The 22,288-nt window shown below is 42.1% G+C and overlaps 1 protein-coding gene across 1 annotated transcript in view; it reads left to right on the top strand.

The window, feature by feature from the left end:
- The first annotated feature begins 19,464 nt into the window (after positions 1 to 19,464).
- Positions 19,465 to 22,288, top strand: part of PLEKHG7 (pleckstrin homology and RhoGEF domain containing G7) — a 59,651-nt gene continuing 56,827 nt past the window's right edge. The window contains 2 exon segments of the mRNA XM_043564289.1: positions 19,465 to 19,649; positions 19,691 to 19,831. Coding sequence (XP_043420224.1) covers positions 19,465 to 19,649; positions 19,691 to 19,831 — 326 coding nt within the window.

Genomic DNA, 22,288 nt, shown 5'->3' on the forward strand with positions numbered 1-22,288 from the left:
CCCAGGCAATGGGGACCCCATAAGCAGAAAAGGGGCGCAGTTCTACCTGGGAAAGATGTTTGTTCCAGGACCCAGGATTACAGAGATAGAAATGGGGGAAAGGATGGGGAAAGCACTCTGAAGTCAGAGTGTGGAGGGGTTCGAAGAGAACTTCATTTCAGTGTATAGGAAGTGGGAAGCTATTTTTGAGCAGGAAATGATTTTACAGTCTCAGGGTAGGGATGAGAAATAGAGAAGATCATTTATCAGCACAGAAATAGCTTTCCACAATAGCAAAGAAATGTGCACGAAGGATGAAGGAAGACCAGAGTTCAGGTTCAAGAGTTCTCCAGACCATTTCCTTGGCTCCTTAGGGAGCTCCTTAACTGTGCTGACCACAAGGTAAGCAATCGCTCGTGTCTGCCACTGTTGTCCGTCAACAGTTGTGATCATCCACTGATTACGATTTTACCGCTGGTAGTTTTCCTCCAGCTTGGAATAGAACAAGGATCTCACCCTGCCTGTGATACTCCTCCTAACTATGAAGAGACTTTGGCCAGGAGGTGCCAGTTGCGAAGGTGTCTGAAGGCATAATACATAGGAGAGGGTGGAATCTGACTATTGATACACGAACAATTTGTACATAGACTTTAGAGTGGGACAGATTTGAGATTAAACCTAGTTCTGTATTTACCAGCCATGCGACCACAAGCAGGTCAATTAACTTCTTTCTGAGGACCAGATACAATTGTAGCCTAGATTAAATGAGTGAACCTCCGTCAAACAAAGAGACAACGTATGCAAATATGAAATGCTCACTAAATAAAAGCTATCTTCATCATTATCGTCACCTTACTCTTCCTACACCAAGGTGCTAGGGAATTGAGCAGAAATGCCATGTGTAGGTCTCTCCTACTGTACTTTCCTGGGCATCAGGATCCCTACATAAATCACGTTAGGGTGCTGCTCATCCTGGCCTTGCCAGTGATAAAAGATGGCTGACCCCAGGTCTGTTCAACTTTCCTGTCAGCACACCCTTCTGCCCTGTCACCACCTCGTGCCCACCTCCTTCCCCAGCACATCCTGTTCATACTCAACTCCAGGTTTTATTGGAAAGCCCTTCTACTTCTCTGTGCTTAGCCAAATCCCAATGCTACTGCAGACAGGAACTGGGCCAGGTGCTGGGACAAACACCAAGATAAACGAGGCCTAGCCATGCCCTCAAGGAGCCTGCAAATTAGCAGCAACTGTGTCTTATTCATCATTCTGCCTCTGAATCTTGGCACAAAGAACTCTTCGTTGCTGTTGCCACTATTGTTGTTATTGCTTTTGTTAATATTTAAATGCTTGCTATCCTGAAGTAGTAAATTAGTCTTCACTTCCAATGTGGAACTTTTTTCTTGCACTGGAACACTTACTGGTGTATATTTGATCAGGAAGTACCGTGGCTCATGAACCAAATGTTAGAATCAGAACAATCTATAGTAAGCTTCTTGGAGCCAACTCTCAGAGATAATGACAGAAGCAGGGGAGCAAGAAAGGATCAGAGAAATCTATAAAATAAATAATAATAAATACTACTAATAAAAATCTAATACCTAGATCCATAAAATAGAGATACTCTATGACCACATAGTCATTTTGCTTCTCCCAAATCAAAAGCCATTGTTTCTCACTATTTCTTGGGCGCAACAGGTGCTGTGAACTCACACAAGACTACGCCCTGAGATGGTTCTTCAGTTCTGATAAGAATGACCCCTCCTTTGTTGCTCAGACCTCCACAGGATAGAAAATTCTTAAAACATGGCCAAAGACAAAGCTGCCAGAATAAGTGTTGCCGTTAAGTTCTTTGGTGTCACAGATAGTGGTTATAAGGCCTGTGGATGTCTTGGCTTACCTGAAAAAGGTAAAAATGAGGATTCTTGAGATGCTAATTGATGAAGGAAAAGTCATAAAATATACATGGTGGTATCATCGTCCTCAACATTTACTATGAGTGGCTTTACAACAAAGGCTTGGCCAGTGACAGGCTTTGGAGAGAGCACTGAACACGGAACCAGAAGTCAGGATTCCCAGGTTTCGATGCCAGCAGCACACTGGAAGCTGAGTCATCCATTTAATATCACTGGGCTTTCTTTCCATGATTGAAAAATGAAGGTGTTTTGACTGGTGACTCTGTACCTTCCTCCGAGGAAGTTCTCTTGAGAAGGCTGTGCCAGGAGGAGAAGCCATTGTCACCATCCATATTTTCGGTGACTTTCTTTTTGTTTTCAGCCAAATGGAAATTTTTGAGACTGATTTTGCTGCCGGCAGAAACCACGGGAAAGGAAGGAAGCATGTAGGAGTTTTGACCAAAGGTATCTAGAAGCTAAGAAATAAAAACATGAGAAAAAAAATAGATATAATGAGCCAGGATAACTCAGTCATGGACCTTCTCAAGGTTTATTTATTTTTGGGACAGAGAGAGACAAAGCATGAACGGGGGTGGGGCAGAGAGAGAGGGAGACACAGAATCGGAAACAGGCTCCAGGCTCTGAGCCATCAGCCCAGAGCCTGATGCGGGGCTCGAACTCACGGACCGCGAGATCGTGACCTGGCTGAAGTCGGACGCTTAACCGACTGCGCCACCCAGGCGCCCCAGTCATGGACCTTCTAATGAGACAACTGTGTCTGCAAAACAGTGAAGTAAAACCACGTTCAGAACCAAGGAAAACATGTTGGAACAATGAGTGAAGGATGCTTCCATTTCCCTAATCTCTGGACAATGCTAATATCAGGAGAGAATAATTAGAGCCAAAATTTAGCAAAGTTAGCCTTAGTTTATGGATCCATTGAATTAGAAATGCTTAAATAGGGGTACCTGGGTGGCTCAGTCGGTTAAACGTCCGACTTGTCATGATCTCACGGTTTGTGGGTTAGAGCCCCACATCAGGCTCTGTGCTGACAGCTTGCTCAGAGTCTGGAGCCTGCTCCGGATTCTGTCTCCCTTTCTCTCTGCCCCTCCCCCCACTCACACTCTCTCTCTGTCTCTCTCAAAAATAAAGAAACATTTAAAAAAATTAGAATTGCTTGTATATCCTTCAACAACAACAACAAAAAAAAACAGGGTTCTGCTGATGAGAAAATGTCACAGACATCAAAGTGGTGCCTTAAACATTTTGAAATCCAGTCATTTGGGAGTAGAACAAGAATTCACTTGAAATAATCCCAGATGGGGCGCCTGGGTGGCGCAGTCGGTTAAGCGTCCGACTTCAGCCAGGTCACGATCTCGCGGTCTGTGAGTTCGAGCCCCGCGTCAGGCTCTGGGCTGATGGCTCGGAGCCTGGAGCCTGTTTCCGATTCTGTGTCTCCCTCTCTCTCTGCCCCTCCCCCGTTCATGCTCTGTCTCTCTCTGTCCCAAAAATAAATAAAAAACGTTGAAAAAAAATTAAAAAAAAAAAGAAAGAATCCCAGAAATAAATAATATGAAGGATCTGTCCTGATAAATGTCAAGACTCTATTCCTGTGGTCTTCCCAGGACAGTTTTAAGTGAGAAATATATATGGCAGTGAACGGCCATTGGAGTACATCTGCTTGTAGTGTGAATAGGTTCGTTCCATATAACAAAGGTGCCATTATTATGCCTTGTGACTTATAAGTTCCAACGTCCTTCTCCTGACAAATGTTACTAGTCCAATGACTGAGAGAAGCAGAAGTCAGATAGATCTGGTTTGAGTTACAGCTCTGCCATTCATTAGCTAAGAGCTGAGTGACAATTTGGACAATGTACTTTACTTCTCGGAACTTCAACTTCTACATCTATAAAACAAGGATATGATAGTGCCTTCCTCCTGTGGATTTTGAGCATGGGTTTAGAAGACTACCTAAAATATAATACAGGGACAATAGATTGCTTTTATCTTGTTGTTGTTGTTGTTGTTGTTGTTGTTGTTGTTGTTGTTATAACCCGCATGGGCATGGTCCTGGAAGACTTTTTTTTTAAATACCAAAAAGCTATGTGTATATCCATTTGTTTGTGAGTTCCCAGTGACTTAGAAGGGTTGAAATATATGGGCCTTATATGAATTCAGGGTGGAGGTGGTTGGGGGAAGCTGCTATGAATTACTGGGTCCAAGATATTTCTTTCATCTAGTAGTGGCAGTAGCAGCAGAAGTAGCTAACAGTACTAGTAACGAGGCATCATTTCAGCTGAAATACTAGAAAAAACGAAAAGACCTTTCTATGTAAACTGAGACTGTTAGCTATGTTCCTCCCTGGAGACATACGCTAAATCTTGCATGAGTTGAAGACTGGCTTGACAAAAGCAGAGGGACACAGCTAGAAGCTGAGAAAAAAAACAACCCAGTTTTTGATAGTTACATGAGCTGGCATTACAGATGAAATCCAGAAAGCCCTAAATGCATGGCCATTTTTCCCTAAGGCATTTATGCAGTTTCCCACAGTCTCACGATGCCTAGGTGATGAAATTTCACAGAAAGGAGTGCTCTGTGACAAGCATGCCATAGACCTCATCCTTGAGACATCTAACAGAGGTGGACTAAAGTTAACTAAATTCAGTGTTTACATATGTGATACCAAGTCAAAAAACTACAAGACATGTCAACAGTCATGAAAAACAGGCTAGTAATCAAGAGCAAGAAAAAAGCAATACAATTAGGTCCACATATGACCCATACATTGGAGTCAGCAGACAAAAACTTTAAAATAGCTATAATAAATATAATAAATGTGCCCCCCAAATGGTAGAAAGCTGAGAAAAATAAAAAGGAAGGTAACACAGAATCGTATCTATTAAATAAAATAAGAATGGAAGTTCTAGAACTGAATGAATAAAATATCTGAAATTAAGAATTCATGGGTGGGTTTGACAGTAGACTAAAAGTGGAAGACAGAATTAGTAAAATCAAAAATAGGTCAATAAAAAATTTGCAGACTGAAGCCCTGAATTTTAAAAAAGGGGGGGTGGGAAGAGAATGTTAAAACAATGTTCCAATGTTAAAACAATTTTGTATTCTTAGAATAAGAATATTCTTTGAATATTCTTTGAATTCTTAGAATAAGCCACCCCCACTGCAGTCGAGCAGCGCCTCTCCAACTTATGTCAGTCCAGCTCTTTCCCCTCTTAGAAGGTCAAAACATTACAGCTGACATCCCTTGGCTTGCCCCAAGCTAGAGCCTGAGCTTCCCTCATCCCATTATCACCACCCTTAAAGACCTGAGGACCAGGAGCTGGGCCACAGCCACAGGTATCCTTGGTTAGCATAGAAGTTTCTTGCTACCATATTACTGCTCTAGGATGTAGCCTTCTGAACACTTATGAAGCAGATCTTCATTCTGACACAGCCCTAAGTGTTACAAGTTTTTATTTATTTAGAGCCAAAATCTGCCTCTCTCTAAATTACAACCTAATTCTGGTATGAAGCTATCCAGAATAAGACTATTACCACACAAAAGTTGTTTAAACGCATATACTCCCAGCTGTCTCATATAAGCTAAACATCTCCATTTCTGTTGACTAAACCTTACCTCTCTGTTAATTGCGACTCTTTTAGATATCTGTGATAGAAACCTAGCTAACCTCGGCTTTAAAAGGGAGAATTTATGTCACAGCTGGGAAATGTAAGGGATTAGAACTGGCTTCATGCATCCATATGCTTTATTTTCCTTGAGTTGACGTCACTTTGGAGAAGGTGTTCCCAAATGGTAGCAGGTATGGCCACGAGCAAAGCCCAGTTGATGCCATCTTCACAGCATGTGATTGACGATCAAGCAGTACCTGCTTCTTGGAACCCTAGCAAAAGTCTTGATTGAGCTGGATGGTAATTCTTGTCAACTACCAACCAATGACATTGGTGATAAACTGTTCTGACTGACCAGCCCTGGTTCTGTGTTGAGTGGAAGAGGGAAGGAAAATCAGCCCCATTCCAACCAAAAGAAAAGGGATACAATTACCAGAAGGGGCTGAAGAAAACCACTCTCATCTAGCAATGTCCTGCTACAGATTACAGTGATATCAACAGTCTTGATTACATTTTTTAAAGTCTGCACAATGGTGTTGGAACTTGTGAAATAATAAGAAATATATATTTTGGTTTCTGCCCCTGGGTCCTGACACAGAACTCCTAAAACCCTTGTCATCCCCTAAGCAGTAGGGGTTCTTAGAGCATCTTTTGTTCTAACATTTGGTCTTTGACCTGAGTTCCTGACACAAAACTCCTAAATCCCTTGGAATTTCCTGGGTGATAGCAATGTCTTTTGTTCTAATGAGATGACTCTGGGTGGGCTCCAGAATAGCTCTCGGATGGGGCTGGTTATGAGAAAGACCAGTCATAATCAGCAGCCTGGAATGTTCAACCCCATCCTCTATCCTCTGAGGAGGGGAGAAAGACCAGATATGGAGTAATAATCTAGGCAGTAGTAATGAAGCTTCAATAAAAATCTCTAAAGTAGAAGTTTGGAGAGCTGCCAGGTTGGTGAATATATGTATGTGGCAGGAAAGTGGCATACCCCAAATCCATGGGGACAGAGTCATTCTTGTATTCCTTATCATAGCCTTTATTACATAATAAACCAGTACATGTAAGTATCTCCCTGGGTTCTGTGAGCTGTTCTAGCAAATTATTGAACCCAAGGAGAGGGTTGTGCGACCTCAATTTACAGCCAATTGATCAGCAACACAGGGTACAACCTAGGATTTGTAATTGGCGTCTGAAGCGGGCACAGTCTTGTGGGCTGAGCCCCTGACTCGTGGAATCTGCCGAATTCCAGGCAGATCGTGTCAGACCTGCACTGAGTTGTAGGACACCAACTTGGTGTCAGAGAATTGGTCAGCATGTAAAAAACCCACATATCTGGGTACAGAGTGTTGGTGTGAGTAGGACTAGTGGAAGCAGAGGGAGAAAACAGTACCAGTCCCATCCATAAGGGTCATGACCTAATCGCTTCCCTGAGTCCTCACCTAATACCATCATATTTGAGGGTTAGGTTCCAACATATGGATTTGGGGAGGACATGTGCAGACTATAACGGGACCTAACTTCACCTATATATTTTTCACAGAGCAATGTGGGGAATAAGTTTAGGAGTTCCCTGAGCTTGCACCAATGGGTTAACAAGGCTTCGGACGAAAGCGTATAGAACGGGCAAACAGGTAAACAGGGTGATAGACCACCACAGCAGCGTGAAATTGCCTGGAGATAATTAACAAAAGAAAGGTACCTTGTTAAGCCTGAGGTAGCATGTGCTGTCCATCTTATCCCCTCGAAAAGTTAAGATCAACAGACACGCCACCCGGTGCCTGCCATAGACAGCCATCTGCTCAGCACCAGGATTTTGTTTTGTATTGACCCAAACCCCTAACACCACATATCTTCAAACCCCCCTTTCTCTCATACACATGAGTTAATAATCACTGTTTCTCTGTCTCTTTCTGCATGTCCATCACGTTTGTAAGCCTTCTGATCCTAATAGATATGGAGCAAGGACCCTTGCTCGGGGTGGGGGGGGGGGGGTCTTGTCTCCTCCTAGACATTAGCCTCTCTCGTATTCAATTCTGCATCTGCTGTCTGGCTGACAAGAGAGAACTCCAGACTCAAAGTCTGTCACAGGGCAACACGTTTCTGTATTGCTTATATACATCCACAATATATAAATATAAATACATGTATGAGCATGTACACACACATACACGCTCATATTCTTTTTAAAAATCTATAAAGCATGCTGAAATGCTACAGTTAGGAAGTGAGTACATGAGAAACTTATTTTCTTTTTTGTATGATTTAAAAAAAATTTTTTTTAATATTTATCTTGAAGGAGAGAGAGAGCGTGAGCAGGGGAGGGGCAGACAGAGAGGGAGGCGGAGACAGAGAATCTGAAGCAGGCTCCAGGCTCTGAGCTGTCAGCACAGAGCCTGACACGGGGCTCGAACTCATGAGTGGTGAGATCATGACTGAGCTGAAGTTGGACGTTCAGCCAACTGAGCCACCCAGGAGCCCCTGTATGATTTTTAAACACTTCTTTAAAAACTTATTTTTGAGAGAGAGAGAGCAAGGGAGGGGCAGAGAGAGAGGGGAACAGAGGATCTGAAATGGGCTCTGTGCTGTCAGCCATCAGCCTGATGCAGGGCTCAAACCCATGAACTGTGAGATCATGACCTGAGCCGAAGTCAGACCTTTAACTCACTGAGCCACCCAGGCACCCCAATTTTGATACATTTTTAGTATCTAAAAATAAAATGTAATAAAGAAAAATTTTAATCTCTTTCATTGTGTATCCTAGTCATACACCATTTTCTTGGATTTCTGTCCTACTTCAATCAGTGAGGGGGGTTGTCTTGTGTAATTTTGATCATCTGTCCATTTCATCAGCCACACCATCTCTCAGGGGCATCCACAAATCTGATAAACAGGACTTCTAATCCATCATACAAACATTTATAAAAATGTTGATTGACACAGAAACTTGTGACCCCTCTGTATAGCCTGCTGTCCAACTTACCTTCATGGGTTTTTTCAGGGTACAATTGGTCCCCATTATCCTACCTGAACTCCAATTTAGCCCACATTTGCCCTGAAAGATAGCTGGAAAATCTTTGTTAATTTCCACGTTAAAATTAAAGTATACCTCATACACATACAAAATTCTCCTTACATATGAAAAGCAGAAAATAAGAATATAAAGCATTGGTTTTTCAGACAGTGACATATAGATCCCTGGAATCTTTCCTGAGTTGATTGACCCTGTGAGCTGAGTTTCTAACCATGTACAAAGAGCACTCCTAGGCTAAAACAAATTGGATAGCCACCAAATACAGCTATCTCTGGCTGCTAAAAGAAACAAGAAATGAAACTAAGTAATTCCAAGTGATTATTTAACTTTCTAATGTATTATCAGCCTTGTACACTGATAATTCCCCAACAAATGCACTTGCCATGCTAATCAGTTTCTGATTATAATAATCTCCGGAACAACAACCTGAGAAATATTCCTGCATGCAAAGAAATAAAAAATATTATCAGGTAAGGTGCTTTTAGTCATAAAAGTTTAAAGATGACTTTATTTTTATATAATAACTGTAGGTTGTACAACAAATAGTATATACCTATTACATTTTGAAAACTAGTTCCATCTATATACAACAAGACAGAAATATGACCTATCTCACAAAGTCCCTTTGCTTGAGAAGGACTCATAATTGTCATTTGAGAAAATGGATCCACCTTCTTTCCATTTAGAAATGATTCTAGTTTGGGACACCTGAGTGGCTCAGTCATTAAGCATCTGGCTTCAGCTCAGGTCATGAACTCACCATTCGTGAGTTTGGGTCCCACTTTGGGTGAGCTAGAGCCCCACTTTAGTAAAACACAAGCCCTTCATGAGCCCCACTTCTCTCTCTCTCTCTCTCTCTCTCTCTCTCTCTCTCTCTCTCTGCCCCTCGCTCACTTGCACTCTCTCTGTCAAAACAAACAAACAAACAAACAAAAGAAATGATTCTAGTTTATGTAACAAACCATGTTTTCTCTCTCCACCCCCCACTTCCTTTGCTGTCCTCAGGAACATTTTCAGAAGAGCAGAAGGTTTATGCCTCTCCGTTTCTAGAGCTCCCGCTGCTTCTGCTTATTCACCTCCTGAAGTCTTAATTCTCTGTTTATAACACCACAGTTGGCTACTGTGGAGATAATTTTGACATAATCACACTAGAATTATGACTTGGGGACAGAGAACATAGTGAGGTGGGGGAAGTCTTACAATGGTTCCTAAACCACAACGAAAAACCAAAACCAGGATAATTTTCAGCCAAATTATCTGTTCTAGCTTTACTACATTTACAAATAAAATTCACAGACTCATTTTCCCCCCTATTGGGCTTTTAAGACTCATTTCTAGGGTTATTATTGCAGTCATTAACTTCTTCACAGCCAGAATTCTGACAAGGGAGGCAAACTCAGTCACTTTTAAAATGTCATTACAAAAAATTGGTTGAGTCAAGCTGGATGAAATGTGCTGGGTAAGCCAGCAGCAGCTCAGGACTTCAGCACCAGACAGAAATGAATTTCACACGTAAATCTCATCTCCACTCTTTCCAAAGTAGGCGATTTGCTGCTGGTTTAAGCAACATCAGTAGAAATTCATTCACGGAAGTCTAAGTGTTACTGTAAGCCCCTGTTGAACGTCAAAGCAAAATTCAAAGCAGCCCACACTACAATTAAACGAAAGAAATAGACCCCACGGTGCCTCCGTTGGGTGTAGGCAAACACAGATGGGCTGGTACAGAGCCAGGGCCAGCCTAAGGAATTGTGAAATCGTAACTGTGCCTACTTCGTGGGTTTCTGTGATGTGTGGTTGCTTGGTTTATTTCCACTTCTCCAACTGGCTTCTATCCCTCAGAAACACTAAAATCATACTTCAGGCCAATCTGATGTCAAAGAGTAAAAGAAAGATATGGCTCAAGAGGTTGGGGATGTCTCTGGCATAGCTACATACCAATTCAAAAACGTTTTTTTTAAATACTTTAAAATTTAAATTTTAAATTTTAAAATAATTTTCAAAAGTTAAATTACTATCGAAAAGACTGTAGTTGGCACCACCTATTGGGCCCCCCTCCCCAAGTCACACTCTTGAGTAATCCCTTCCCTAAGAAAGTGGGTAGGACCTATGATTTGCTTCTAATCTATAGAATATGACAAAGGTGATGGAATGTCACCCCTGTGCTTATGTTACAATAAATCTACAAGACTCTATCTTACCAGACTGGAGGGAAAAACTGCCCCCTGGCCTTGAAGAAGCAGGCTGTAGTATGATCTGCCTATGGAGAGGAGAGTATGGCAGGGAATTATGGGTGGCTTCTAGGACTGGAGATCCTCAGATCTACCATTACAAGGAACTGAATTCTTCTGACAACCACATGAGAATTCCATATCCAGGATTCCTAGATGATGGCAAAATGAAGACAATTTCAGATATGAAACTGTTTGGAATATGTACTGCCTAGAAACCTTTTGTTTTTTTTTTTAATGTGTTTTATTTATTTTTTGAGAGAGAGAGAGAGAAAAAGAGTGCTAGCAGGGGAGGGGCAGAGAGAAAGAGGGACAGAGGATCTGAAGCAGGCTTTGTGCTGACAGCAGAGAGCCCAACATGGGGCTCAAACTCATGAACCATGAGATCATGACCTGAGCCAAAGTCAGATGCTTAAACAACTGAGCCACCCAGGTGCCCCAGCCTAGAAAACTTTCTTAAATAAGTACCTCAAAGAGGTTGAGATATATTTAGAGGCATGGAGACTAATAATTTTAAACCTGGTTTCATTGAGTTGTATAACCCTAAAACCTACAAGAAAACTCAAATAAAAATCCTACCTCTTTCAAACACTAGGGAAAAATTTTTTTTAGAAATTGGCCAATTCAAAGATATGTATTAGCCAGCAAGTCATATAAACAAGTAAGCAAACCAGGATATAATCTGTCAGCCCAGACATACTTTTTTAAGGACACTATTTACTCAAGCAGAGCATACATAAACAAAAAAGTGCTCCTAGCATGAGCATACCAGAGAATGCATTTCCACAAAGACAATATGCCCAGGTACCAGCACACAGATCAGAAAATTGAACATATAAGCATCCCAGAAGCCACGCTCCTGCCTCCCCCCAAAGATAAAAACCATCATCCTAACTTGTAAGACTATTGATGAACTCTGCCCATTCTTGTTCATGTGAATGGAATCACAGAGTCTGGCTTCTTTCATTGAACATCATGTTTGAGGCTAGAGCAATTGTTCCTTTACTTTCATAGGTGAGTATATCAGTGTATCTGTCAGTTGGCGATGGACATGATATTGAAATTAGCACTGGGGTTTTTCCAGTTTGGGGCTATTATTTGTAGTGTTGTCAGAAGAAATAAGACCACATACACAATGACAAATAGGACGCAACACTAGCCTCAGGAATATTGTAGGAACTGGCAGAGAACGTGATGAAATGGATGCTGTTTGTCCCATCTGAAACATAAAGCCTGTCCTCAGGTCTACTCCTTTTATATAGATATGGAAGTATTGGAATATGGACATCGCGTTGTCAGATTAGTTAATACAATTCACATTTTCTTTTTTTAATTAGTTAATTTTTAAATTTACATCCAAGTTAGCATATAATGCAAAAATTATTTCAGGAGTAGACTCCTTAATGCCCCTTACCCATTTAGCCCATCCCCCCTCCCACAACCCCTCCAGAAACCCTGTCTTTGTTCTCTGTATTTGAGTCTCTTACGTTTTGTCCCCCGCCCTGTTTTTATATTATTTTTGTTTCCCTTCCCTTATGTTCATGTTTTGTCTCTTAAAGACCTCATATGAGTGAAGTCATAGGATTTTTGTCTTTCTCTGACTAATTTCACTTAGCATAATACCCTCCAGTTCTATCCACAGAGTTGCAAATGGCAAGACTGCATTCTTTTTGATTGCCAAGTAGTACTCCATTGTATATGTATACCACACCTTCTTTATCCATTCATCCATCGATGGACATTTGGGCTCTTTCCATACTTTGGCTATTATTGATAGTGCTACTATAAACATGGGGGTGCATGTGCCCCTTCAAAACAGCACACCCGTATTCCTTGGATAAATACCTAGTAGTGCAGTTGCTGGGTCATAGTGTAGTTCTATTTTTAATTTTTTGAGGAAACTCCCTACTGTTTTCCAGAGTGGCTGCACCAGTTTGCATCCCCACCAGCAGTGCAAAAGAGATCCTCTTTCTCCGCATCCTCACCAACATCTGTTGTTTCCTGAGTGATTAATTTTAGTCATTCTGACAGGCGTGAGGTATCTCGTTGTGGTTTTGATTTGTATTTCCCTGATGATGAGTGATGTTGAGCATTTTTTCATGTGTCGTTTGGCCATCTGGATGTCTTCTTTGGAGAAGTGTCTATTCATGTCTTTTGCCCATTTCTTCACTGGATTATTTGTTTGTTGGGGTGTTGAGTTTGATAAGTTCTTTATAGATTTTGGATACTAACCCTTTTTCTGATACGTCATTTGCAAATATCTTCTCCCATTCTGTCGGTTGCCTTTCAGTTTTGCTGATTGTTTCCTTCACTGTGTAGAAGCTTTTTATTTTGATGAGCTCCCAACAGTTCATTTTTGCTTTTGTTTCCCTTGCCTCTGGAGACGTGTTGAGTAAGAAGTTGCTGTGGCCAAGGTCAAAGAGGTTTTTGCATGCTTTCTCCTCAAGGATTTTGATGACTTCCTGTCTTACGTTTAGGTTTCTCATCCATTTTGAGTTTATTTTTGTGTATGGTGTAAGAAAGTGGTCCAGGTTCATTTTTCTGCAGGTCGCTGTCCAGTTCTCCCAGCACCATTTGCTAAAGAGACTGTCTTTATTCCACTGGATATTCTTTCCTGCTTTGTCAAAGATTAGTTGGCCATACATTTGTATGTCCATTTCTGGGTTCATTCTCTATTCTGTTCCATTGATCTGAGTGTCTGTTTTTGTACCAGTACCATACTGTCTTGATGATTACAGCTTTGTAGTATAGCTTGAAGTCCGGGATTGTGATGCCTCCTGCTTTGGTTCTTTTTCAAGACTGCTTTGGCGATTCAGGGTCTTTTCTGGTTCCATACAAGTTTTAGGATTGTTTGTTCTAGCTCTGTGAAGAATGCTGGTGTTATTTTGAAAAGGAATGCAAAAATAAACATTTTCTTTAAAAAGCTTGCAATCCAAATTTTTCTGTAAAATCTCTTAATTTTTAACGTTGGGTTAATTTTTTTTAAGCTAAAGGACCAATCAGAACTCCAGAGCTTTATGTCTCAGATGCAGATATTGATGAAAGAAAAATAGCTTGTGGACTTTAGACTGCATGGGACACATCCCGGGTGGCTTTCTCCACAACCAAGATTTATCCTGATCCAATAACCTAGACCAGAGACAAAAGCATGCAGAGAGCTCCCCCTCTACAGTATAGGAGAGAATCTTCACGTGTCACACTGAGACCTAAAGGGCCACCTTCATTTTCAAGGCAGTTGCCCCAGGGTCTTGAAGGAAAAGCTGACCTAAGGATTGCCTGGTCAGCCAGGGCTCCCCCTCCCCATCCAAAATTCCTCCCAACTGCCCTTCTCCTTAGAAGTTGCGCTATTTTCTTTCTTGGTAATACCTTTGTGACCTTTCTGTAGACTCTTAATTTTCCTATTTAAGTTACAACCAGAGGTTGGAAGTTTCTGGATGGGGATCAAATATTCCATTATCATGTCCCCCGGGAGAGACAGTTTTATAATCATGCATGCATGAGGAGACTAGGAGATAAAGGACAACCTTCCTTCTACAAACCAAAAGCTGAAACATTCTATTCATTTTTCTTTCTTCCTAAAGTGAAACAATTCATTTCTAGCCTTGGCAGGAACTCAGACTCTTTTTTGTACTGGCTTCATGCTGGTAAAATAGAGAAATGCCCTTGATGCCTCATTTTTGGTACGGTGGTGGGGAGAGTGGTAATGGTTGAAAAGGGAGGAGTTCAAGTCATTTTCCACAGTTCTAAGTGAGTGATGTTCTAATAAGGCCAAAAGGGGAACATTAAAGACTAATGCAAAGTTTATCGCAAAGCCAAGATGGATAAAATTAGACCCGGTTTTCCCTATGGCAACAGTTCTCAAATTTCTAACAAATGTGAAAATCCCCCCAGGAGGACTTGTTAAAACACAGACAGGCAGCCCCACCCCAGCATTTCCAGTGCAGGAGGTGGGGGAAGGTGAAAGTTTGCCTTCCAAAGGAGTTATCAAGAGATGCTCATGCTGCTGACCCAGGCACCCCACTCTGAGAACCACTGACAGCAGAAACCTTCACAAGAAGTACATGTAATGATTCTAAGCAATGAACACATCAGTAAGTTAGGCTTAATTCAAGTTTGTTTGAATTTGCTTTTATAAAGATTCCGCAGATATTCTGTAGCATTGCATACATTCTTGGGTCCTGCTTAAATGGGAATGCTGTACCTGCACATATTTTTCCATTCCCATTTTAATTATTTGAAGATTAACATTCACAGATTTGTTCCCAAGTACGATGATCATTTCCTCTATTATTCAGTGCTTATCAAAACAGCCCACGAATTAAATAGAGCCACACAAAATGTTTTCAGATGCAAGCAAAGTCAAGTTGAAAGGAATGATTCTCACAACTTTAGAGAAAATAAAGAGAAGAGAACCACCTCGCCGAACAATCAGTGATTATTACTGAACACCTGGAGGTAAGGAAAAAGCCACATTTGCATCATTTCTGAATCGGATCATCCATTGTTCAACAAAAACAAATCACCAGACTTTGTCTTAGCCGGTCTTAGTCTTAGATTCTGAACTTTCTTTCCTTTGGGCTTTTTCATAAACAAATAACTAGAAAAGTCTCTAAGGAGGAGAAAGGCCAGTTCCTCATTCAAACTCGCCTCAAGTTCACCTGCACTCGGCCTGGAGAGTCCATAGTTACAGGTGTGGAACCTGTTCTTCCGAGCCTTTGCCTGGCCATTCACTCTGGATCTGCTAACTCCCCTGTCAGGCCACACTGGGACAACGTCACCTTCGGAGGTAGACCATCCCAATGGTGGTAAAGCCAACATTCTGGGGCTGTTTCCCTCTCAGACTTTCCATTTGTTTAGATCCTGTTGCTACCAGTTTCTCTTGGTTCTGGCTGGCTGGTCTCTTCAGGTCTGAGTAGAACCGGTGAATCATTAATCTGTGTGGTTTAAATTTGAGGACACGGAGATTCCTTCCCCGACTGTGTGGGTGGTGTTTCCTAGGTTCTTACAACGCTTGGGAGGTCAAAGCCTGGTAAATCTTTTTAATGATCATGTGTTGTGTTTGTCTTTCAGAGAATATAAAGGAGAAGAGTTAGCCTTACTTTTCTGATACCTTTTGACTCCTTACCAGATCCATGGGGGTAATCATTTGGGGAGGGCCTCCCAGGAGCCCATGCATTATATCCACTAATCCCTGCAGCCATCCAGGGAGGGAGGTACTCTGACGCCCTTTCATAAATGTGGCCTGGAGGCTGACAGAGGGGGTCACAGGCTAGCTGGCAGTGAGGTGGGGATAGCCAGCAGGTGGTAGACTCCAGAGGCTGGGCTCTCTGCTCTCCGCAAACTGCCATCCAGAGACCTGCTATATTTAAAGTTTCTCCAGTTCTGCGGTGAATCATGTCAGCCATCGCTACTGCTTTAGTTCCAATAGTTCAGACACCGACCAATAAATAGTATTTAATGATCCTTACATTATATGGGACATAATGACTTCCTACTGGCCACAACAACTGGAAACAAAATCCAAAGCAGGGTCCTAAACCCTCAGAGGAGGAGAAAGAAGTCACAAAGACCAAGGGGAAACCCAAGGACTAAGAATTCTGATAAAGCTCTTCTGCAAGTGCCTATGGAAACGTACTGAATCCTTTAGTGGTGTTGCTGCCTAGAACTTGGACGTGGCTATAAAGGAGAAAATAATACAATTTCCTGGGTGTGTATGTATGTAAAAGTACCTGTACCTCAACTTGGCCATTTGTTCCTTGAGAGAATGAGGAACAGGCCGCTCCAATTCAGGAGCTGAAAAGAAACCTAGTATCATCAATGGTGACCATAGACCTCTCATTCTTCTCCATCAAAGCTGGTAGCAGCCTTTCAAGCAGCAGCCAGAAATTATTAATCTTAGAACAAAATCAGTTCAACCGCATTGTAGCTAAAATGTAGGTTTCTGGGGCGCCTGGGTGGCGCAGTCGGTTAAGCGTCCGACTTCAGCCAGGTCACGATCTCGCGGTCCGTGAGTTCGAGCCCCGCGTCGGGCTCTGGGCTGATGGCTCAGAGCCTGGAGCCTGTTTCCGATTCTGTGTCTGCCTCTCTCTCTGCCCCTCCCCCATTCATGCTCTGTCTCTCTCTGTCCCAAAAATAAATAAACGTTGAAAAAAAAATTTTTTTTTTTTAAAATAAAAAATAAAAAATAAAATGTAAGTTTCTTCGCTGGTATCACCCTCTTCCATCGTCCCCAAAATAAGGTACGTCACACATTTTTGTCCTACATGTGAAGTTTTGTAACTCCACTGAAAATATTAAAGCAAATATTTTTTTAATTTAATATTTATTTTTGAGAGAGAGAGAGAGAGAGAGAGAGATCGAGAGAGAGGGCGCAAGTGGAGAAGGGGCAGAGAGAGAGAGGAAGACACAGAATCTGAAACAGGCTCCAGGCTCTGAGCTGTCAGCACAGAGCCCGAGGCAGGGCTTGAACCCACGAACTGTGAGATCATGACCTGAGCCGAAGTCAGATGCTGAATCAACTGAGCTACCCAGGCGCCCCTCAGCAACTCAGTATTAAGAATTGCAGATTTCTTTTGTAGGTAAGAATTGAATTGACTTTAATTTGTATCTAAGAAGTTCCTTGAACAACTCTCCAGTCTAAAATCTAGTATCTGTTAGTTTCATTTGGCCTTAAACCAGATGAGAACCAGACAGTAAACATAAGAGAACATGGAGTCCCCCAAGTCAATGTCACAGTATTTTCATGACAACATCATAACATTGGACTCCTATTCTTTATTGATGTAAGAACCTATGAATCCTCTCTACATAGGGTCATTGGACTTCTATGCCTGAAACAGACTGGAAGAAACAAAGGGGAGAGAGGCTGCTTTAGGCAAGTACCCCAACTGTAATGAGAAATAATGAATAAAAATTTGAGAATATATCGGTGTGAAGCCATTTAGTCATATGCTATAAAAATCTGTAACAATTATTGTATTCTTCATAAAGCTATGGTAAACATAGTAACAACCATTGCATGTCAACTAGTACTATGAGTGATAATCAACATAAAGAGGCTAGGTCATCAAGAAAAGATATACAGCTGTTCAGTGTTCTCTATTATCAAGTTGAGGAGGTAAATAATACACTGTAGAAAAAGATCTACTAAAAAGTGTTGTCAGTGCAATTAAAATCATGGAGTACTAAAGAAAATTATTAGTTATCCTTAAAATTTGGCCATTCAAATGTGTTCATTCCCAATGCATTCCAGATGGCTGAGTTTTGCTTTAGAATTACAGACTTGCTAAAATTGTTACTGGAGATCTCATAATATGTGATCAATTACTGATACGTCATCTATAAACAAGCCATGCACAGTCTGAAACCGCTTCCCACATTGTCCATTGCAAAGGAAGATAGTATCTTATCCACAGCCCCACACCAGGCCTGTAAGTAATTGAGAGGTGACTCTTACACAATCTTTAGCAGGATGAGCAAGGATCAATGCTTTCCCACACAAAGCTACTTTCTTCATACGGTAAACTACAAAATAACAGAGCTGTAGTAAGTCGTTTCCATGTTGTCATGGATCAAGTTGTCAAATGGTAAAATCAGTTTACCTTGAGGATGAGAAAAATATAATTGAGAGATCATTCTGCATTAGTGAGTCCTATAAAGCACCTCTAATCACAAGAAGGGCATTTGGGTGACATATGGGTTTTTCTTTTCAGATTTACAAGTTATTTTTCCAAAATACAAGGATAGACAAAAACCTAGAATGCCTTTTGCAAAATTCTTTACAGCGATGACTGAAACCATGCTTCATCCTGTAATTTAAATCTTGAGGGAAAGGGTTTTGTTGTCGTTGTTGTTTTTTTCTTAATACATATATATTTTTAAACTTTTATTTATTTATTTTTAAAAGAGAGAGACAGGGAGCATGAGCCGGGGAGGGGCAGAGAGAGAGGGGGAATAGAAGATCCAAAGGTGGCTCTCCATGGACAGCAGAGAGCCTGATGCAGGGTTCGAACTCAAGAACTGCGAGATCATGACCTGAGCCAAAAGCAGACACTTAACCAACTGAGCCACACAGGCTCCCTGTTCTCCTTGTTCTTATAGCCTTATATCCCTGAAATACACCAAAGCATAAGATAGATAGATGATAGATTAGATTAGATAGATAGATAGATAGATAGAGAATGTAAGAAATGTTAATGTATATTTAATTGTCTTAAAATGGAATAATCAAAAGGTGTTGAGCTTTGTGGCTTTGGAAAGTCTCGTAGGTCACTAAGGTTCTTAAAACATTCTTTGTTTCAACCTGGAAGGCATAAGTAAACAGTATACAAATTTCAACATACAAACTATTCAGATGGGAAGGTTGGAATCGTTTATGTTATTTATCCTCAAAACTTAAAGGATGCTAATAACTGGTCTCTACCGATGTCCCATGACAAATTAGAGGTTTTCACCTGAAATTTCAGATACCTTTTTTTCTCATGTTGCTCTCCCTCATTTGCAAAAGACTGCACACTCTGGTCTTCCTCACTAAAAAATGCAACAACCTGCATGTAAATTTTTCCTCTGGAAAAGGGCAGACATACCAGAGGAAGAGTGGCACTTGAATTCAGAAACTGAACAACCCCAGTGTGGTCCCAGGAACAGCAAGTCCAACAATGTCCCCTGGAAGCTTCCAGCAATAGGGTCTCTTAGCTGCATAGGAAAGATGGAGCCACCCTGCCCAGAGGTGCAGATAAGAGGCTGTGGGGTGTCTCCTCGGTTCTCTGTGAGGAGTCGGTCAAAGAAGCACTGCGAGAACCAGGACAATCTTCTCCACTCTGACCAGCAAGCCCCAGACCGCATCTCTACGTCTCCCACTTACAGGAGATTAAGGGGCAATGTCTGTGGAGCATCACACTGCTGCCTCAGCAAGAGACCTAGGAAGTGCTCACCCGGAAGGAGCCTGGAAGCCAGCAGGAGCCTGCAGGCTCTCCATGTTACCTCTCCAAGAGTCCGCCTGGAAGCCCAAAGAATTCTTCACATTCTCTATCGCCCTTGAGACTCCAACCAAGATTCCCTCCAGATCCCCAAAGGTCCTCAACACAACTGGCTCATTTGAACCCCTTCTCCTATCTACGGCCATACCACCCTGAACACATCCAATCTTATCTGAACCCCTTCCCCTGCTTCAGCCCATCAGTAGGGGGTCTTTTTCCCAGGCCTCTCTTCCAGAGAGAGGAAGCCACTCACCACCCAGCCCTGCCACAAGGCCTCCTGGTTCTCGGGTAATACGGTGTCGGACCTCCCATGCTCGATCAGAGCACTACAAGGCAAGATGGGTCTCTGGGTTGCCATATTACCCCAAATGCCACGAGGTCCTATGATGGGAGACAGCACAGGAAGTCACACACTTTTCAGGACATGTTGGCTCCAAGTAGTTTAGAGAAGAGGGAGAACAGAGGTCTAGTTCACTTTCTTCTTCTAGAGTAGAAGGTCAGGTTAGCGATGGTCTGCCGGCCATTAGGTATAGTAAAGGCAGCCCTCTTGCGATCCAGGCCATTGAAGACAACCTGGTAGGGCTAGTTTAAAAGCAGAGAAAGAACAAATTGTTCAAATATCTAATCTTCTCCCCCTCCTCACTAAAAAGAAAATATCCAGAACATTTTAGCTAGGAAAGTTCATTGCCTCTCTTTTCCAGATGTCTGCTTTCGAATTTGGGGTGGATTTAAGCAAAACTGAAACATACATTTGAAAAACTTATTTCAGAGAGAATTGCACCCAGCCAGCTGGGCACGTCTTTATTTTCTCTAATGCTGTGAAAACTGTCCACTGCTGACTTTTCTCTCTCTGTGGCTGTTCTGACATAGCAAACCTGATGGCACATTAATCAGGGCACTTTGCTTTACAGCCCCCGAGTCGCTTAACATTTATGGGTGACAGAGTCTTAATTTCAAGAATCTCCTTGAAGGCAGAGCATTTTGCTGTGGCTTTTTGGGGCAAGGTATGACGGCCACATGCGGTCATGGTTTTCATTTTGAATTGCCAATGACTTGGCCCTGTGGCTTAATTAACATCCACTTAGTAATTGGTTTTGTCAGGCTGAGAAAATATAAAGGCCAGAAACATTCAACAGCTCTTCAAAGAGAAACTCAGAGGACAAGGATAAAAACAGCAAGATGCTCTGTTTGAAGCTAGGACGACCTTTCAAAGGTCTCTTCTGACAGATCGTGTCTGTATTTGAGAAGCAGGTAGGCTGTGTCAGAAACCAGCTCTGGATTTTCAGCATGGTCCCCAGGGATGCGCCGGGGGGCTTGCCATTCTTCGCGGGGATGAAGAGCCTCTATGACAGCAAGGGAAAGATCCATGCTCAGTTTCACCCACCCCGTTTGCAAGCTGGGCAGGAAAGCCCTTATTTCACTTGGAAAGTCACAGAGAAATTGTCAGGAAGTGGCCATTGTTTTATTACAGGACCTCGATCCTCAAGCAAAATATTACTGTTTTCAGTCGGAGGAATGAGATCCGTGTATGCCATCTTTGTTGATCCTAACCCTCTTAACCCCAGCTGACCTAAACATATCGACTAAGGCTGAGGACATTTACAAAGCCACACGGGAAAATGCGGATTATTGCGTTAGTGTTTCCATTAGCTATTCCTATATGACCAACCACCCCGAACCTCAGGGGCTTAAAACAACAACCAGCTATTTTTTCTTATGTATCTGTGCATCTATCAGGTGTGAGTTGAAGTAGGCTGGTCTCAGCTGGGTAGATCCATTCTGCATGTTCCTCATCCTTTTCATGGAACGAAAGGGTATATTCTTCTTATGGTGAAAGGAGAGGTTCGGGAAGACACTTGCAGCATGGGCTCGGTGTCTGTCCTAATTCTACTGGCCAAAGCAAGTCACATGACTGAACTCAGTGGGGGTGGGGTAGGAAATTATGTGTCACCTACATGGGAGAGCACGGAAGTGTTACTTGGTAAAGGGTGTGGATACAAAAGTTGGTGAAGAATGGAATTATTGATACAAATCTTCTACAGACACAAATGAGAATAAAGCTCTAAAATAATACCTGATTCAGGTGTGTCAGAGGAAGGGAAAGAGAGAGCAGTCTCAGAGGAAGATGATGATGTTAGAGTCGATCATGCAGAGTCTAATAGGGTGTTTGGGATTTTGTTCCTTACCCTAAGAGCAGTCTGAAACCACTGACTGGACGGACACGGCCAGATGGATAAAGGGTAGACATGACATTTAGGTGAGAGAGGACTCCAGCAGAACAATTAGAATGTTCAGATATGAGAAGTTAGTAGGCTAGGCTCTGATGAACGCACTGGAATTAAAAAGAAGTATTTCAGTTGAGGAGGTATTAGGAGGTAGAATCATCTAGACTTTGGGAATAGTAGACCATCAGGGTGAGAGGAAGGAAGTTGTCAAGAATGATCTCCAAGCTTCTGGCTCGCATCTCTGGGTGGCAGATAGTTCCATTGACCAATCTAGGTAACCATGTGCGGACGGGTGAGGGAGGAGAAGAATTGGGGAGGGCGGGTTATA

Source organism: Prionailurus bengalensis, chromosome B4, assembly GCF_016509475.1.
Source record: "Prionailurus bengalensis isolate Pbe53 chromosome B4, Fcat_Pben_1.1_paternal_pri, whole genome shotgun sequence".
In the NCBI taxonomy this organism is placed as follows: domain Eukaryota; kingdom Metazoa; phylum Chordata; class Mammalia; order Carnivora; family Felidae; genus Prionailurus; species Prionailurus bengalensis.